General features: G+C 38.8%; 1 protein-coding gene across 1 annotated transcript in view; it reads right to left on the bottom strand.

Moving 5' to 3' along the window:
• Positions 1–250: 250 nt before the first annotated feature.
• Positions 251–3,322, bottom strand: part of LOC102817632 (cytochrome P450 2J2-like) — a 56,626-nt gene continuing 53,554 nt past the window's right edge. Inside the window, exon 9 of the mRNA XM_006862484.1 lies at positions 251–429. Coding sequence (XP_006862546.1) covers positions 251–429 — 179 coding nt within the window. The remainder of the gene's footprint in view (positions 430–3,322) is intronic.

Here is a 3,322-nt window from a genome sequence, read left to right as displayed (position 1 = left end):
TTTTATAGCAATTCTCTTCAGGGAAGAAAAGGCAAATTATTTAGAATGTAAATGATCTAAGACTACACAGAGAAGGCAGAGCGGGGATTTGGACTCAGTTTCCTTTGAGTCCAGTTCCTTTTATTTTTCCTTAGAGCCACTTCTGTTCTGTCCCCTCACTTCTGAGCAGGCCTAATTGTCTTCAGAATCCATTCCATGTTCCTGCTTGCATCTCTCTCTCCACCTCCCAGTGTGCTCAGGCCCAGCAGCATCAGGCCCGAGGAATAGCACAGATGCGGTAGCTGACTGGAGAAATGGTGAGGCCTGTTCTGAACTTCAGGCTCAGTTTTTCATTGGCTGGGGGCCTGAAGGTAAATTTTTGCATAAGGGAGGTGAAGAAAATAAACATCTCAGATCTGGCCAACTGTTCTCCAAGGCAAACCCGTTTTCCTGAAAGGCAAGAACATAACGTTGAATTATCTTCCCAGGTAGAAGATGTGCCTGGCACATGCCTGGCAGGGACTGAAATCTTCTCCTGCCCTCCAATCCTAAACAGAAGAAAAACCTCCTTGTCCCCATGGCTTCTTATACAGTGGCTCATTTAAGTCTGACAACCACCTGGGTAAAGAAAGGCACAGAAAGTAAGTTCAGATAACAAATCCAAATGCCTTCTAGGGTCGGGCCCAGGAAGCACAAGAGTGAAGGTGCCATTATAGGAGACCTGGGTTGATCTAGGTAGTGCATATCTAGCCTAAAGGTTTTTAAAAATTAACAAACAGTAGTGACAAAAGCAGACAACAAAACAATAAAATTCTATGTGAAAATTTTCAGTCCTTGAAAGGAAACTCTCCAAAGGTATAAACAAGTAAATGTCAGAACTGGGATTCTAAAGTGCAAGGCATTTCTACTTGGTAATAGTGTTCCCCCAAATCTGTATCCCCTTAAAAGTCAAGAATGTGATCTTTTTTCAAAATAGGACAATTGCATCTGCAATAAGTTAAGATAAAATGATGCTGGCGTAAGATGAGCCCTCAATACAAAATAACTGATGTTCGTGGCTCCATGGGAGAAACAGGTGTTTGTCTGTCCCTGTAAAGATGGGGGTCTTGGAAATCTCATGGGACAGTTCTGCTCTACTGAGTCGCTGTGTGTTGGAATCAACTCAGTGACCATGTGTTTGGTTTGGGTTTAGTTAATTCTATATACTGCTGTTGCTACTATGTTGTTTTCCTGTGTAATTAAATATTATTAGATCAACTTTATATCTTTATTTTATCCTCTGCAATAAAGGCCTGTAGAAGAAATAAAATTAGGTGATGCATACAAAAGTATTCATAAATGTAAATGTGCTTCACAATTTTGCCATTATTCTTTTGTGTTTGTTTCTCCCAACTGTGTGTCTAATTCATCTGTGTTTCCCTCATCTTTATCTCTTTACTCATCACAAATAGAATAATTAGCAAATTTGTTAAAGTAGTGCTGAATCAATGTATTGTAAATGCCTGAGATCCTTCTAGAAGAATACAAATATTGTGACAAACTGAGCCTAGAGAGTCAGGAGCTAGGATTACAATACTGTTACCATTAGTAACCAGCGTGTGGTTGAAAGTAAATCATTCATTTTCTAGAGATAAACTTTTATTATTTGTCAAATAAATGAAATAATTTCTCTCCTAAATATCTTATGTAGTTTGCCAAGGATCTCAGTGAGATGGCAGGTCTGTTTATTTTCTTTTAAAAGCATGAATGTGAGGACTATTTGGTTTCAAAGTATTGGACTAGATTAAAGGAAACTTGGACATTCTTCCTGGCGCTTTGGCTAACTGGCTATCATTAACCAGCCAGGTCAGTTACCCATTAGGAAAATGAGAGAGTTGACCTAGGTTTTAGGCAAAGCTTTTTCCAACCTTATCTCCGATGATTTAATCATTTTGTGTGAGAAATGAGAAACTAGGTCTTGTCTGTTGTTTAGGTGGATCATATTATCTTTTCCTCATTTAAATCCTTCCTTTGGATTTAAGTCCTTTGGAAGGATTTAAATGAGGAAGAGAAAATATGAATGTGTAATAATATCTGCAATCTGTCCTGACTATGCGCTTGTGATAATTCTACACCAGGTCATCTTTTCCAAAAAAAGGAAGAATAAATACCTTAAGCCTTCAGGAAGGCCGTTTTTAGAAAGAGCTAGAACAAGAGTGATGAAAAGCAACTTTCTGTCAAAGTAGGAAGCATGTTGAAAAAAACAGCAAAAACAAAAAGCCAGTTGTGTAGACATTTTGTTAACTTAATGGATTTTTCATGTTTCTACTTCCTGTATGATTTAACTGGTACTCTGGTAGTGTAGCTATGGGTCGGAACTGACTCGATGGCACTTAACAACAACAACAACAACTGGTAGTGTAGTGGTTACAAATTGGGCTGCGAACCGCAAGGTCAGTAGTTTGAAACTACCAGCTGTTTCGCGGTAGAAAGATGAGGCTTTCTGCTCCCATAAAGATTTACAGCCTAGAAAACCTTGTACAGGGTCACTATGAGTCGGAACTGACTCCATGGCACATAAAAACAACAACAACATCCTTCCTGTTACATTCTCCTGGGAAGTCTCAGGACAATACTTACCTTCTCTGAATTTCATTTTTCTCAGTCAGACATTGTTGAAACCAATTAATTGTACAAAAAAAAAAAAAAAAAGCTGAGTCCAATGTTCCCCATTCCTGTATCCACATCCTTTGTAATGTGACTTCATAGATCTTCCCATAAAAAATTGTAGTCATTCTCCCTTGCCCCTATAGATTGGATTATGTCTCCCTAAAGTATGTGTTGGGATCCTAACCCCTATGCTAGTGGAGAAGGTCCAAGGTGGCCCAAACAGACTGCATTTGGATACCATCAAGTTGGTTCTGACTCATAGTGACCCTGTATACCAGCTGCTCCTTGGAAACCCTATACAGGGTTGCTATGCATTCAAACTGACTCGATATTACTTAACAAACAACATGTAGAATTGAATTATTGTCTTGAGACAGTGCTGTAAGGCCCTAACTGATTTTGCCTAGCTACTTGACCAAACTTTAGTCAGGCTTCAAGAAGCATTTTAAATAGACTAGGCCTCAGTTTTTAGTTCCCTCCAGAGACAAGGTCAATCAGTTAGCCCTCAATATTAAAATAATCCTTCGAATGACAATATCCTAAACACTAAACACTTGCAATTGCCAAAACCCATCTGCTCATAGATTAAAAAGGTTGCTTCATGCCAAGACCAATTAAACTGTAACATCTCATACTTTGCCAAATGTCAATGAATCAGAAACTGTATCTATAGTGCTGTGCAATTATACCCCCT

The sequence above is a fragment of the Chrysochloris asiatica genome, unplaced genomic scaffold (assembly GCF_000296735.1).
Source record: "Chrysochloris asiatica unplaced genomic scaffold, ChrAsi1.0 scaffold00048, whole genome shotgun sequence".
Taxonomy (NCBI): Eukaryota; Metazoa; Chordata; class Mammalia; order Afrosoricida; family Chrysochloridae; genus Chrysochloris; species Chrysochloris asiatica.
The sequence above is the reverse complement of the archived record's forward strand: the minus strand, read 5'-3'. Positions and strand labels throughout refer to the sequence as shown.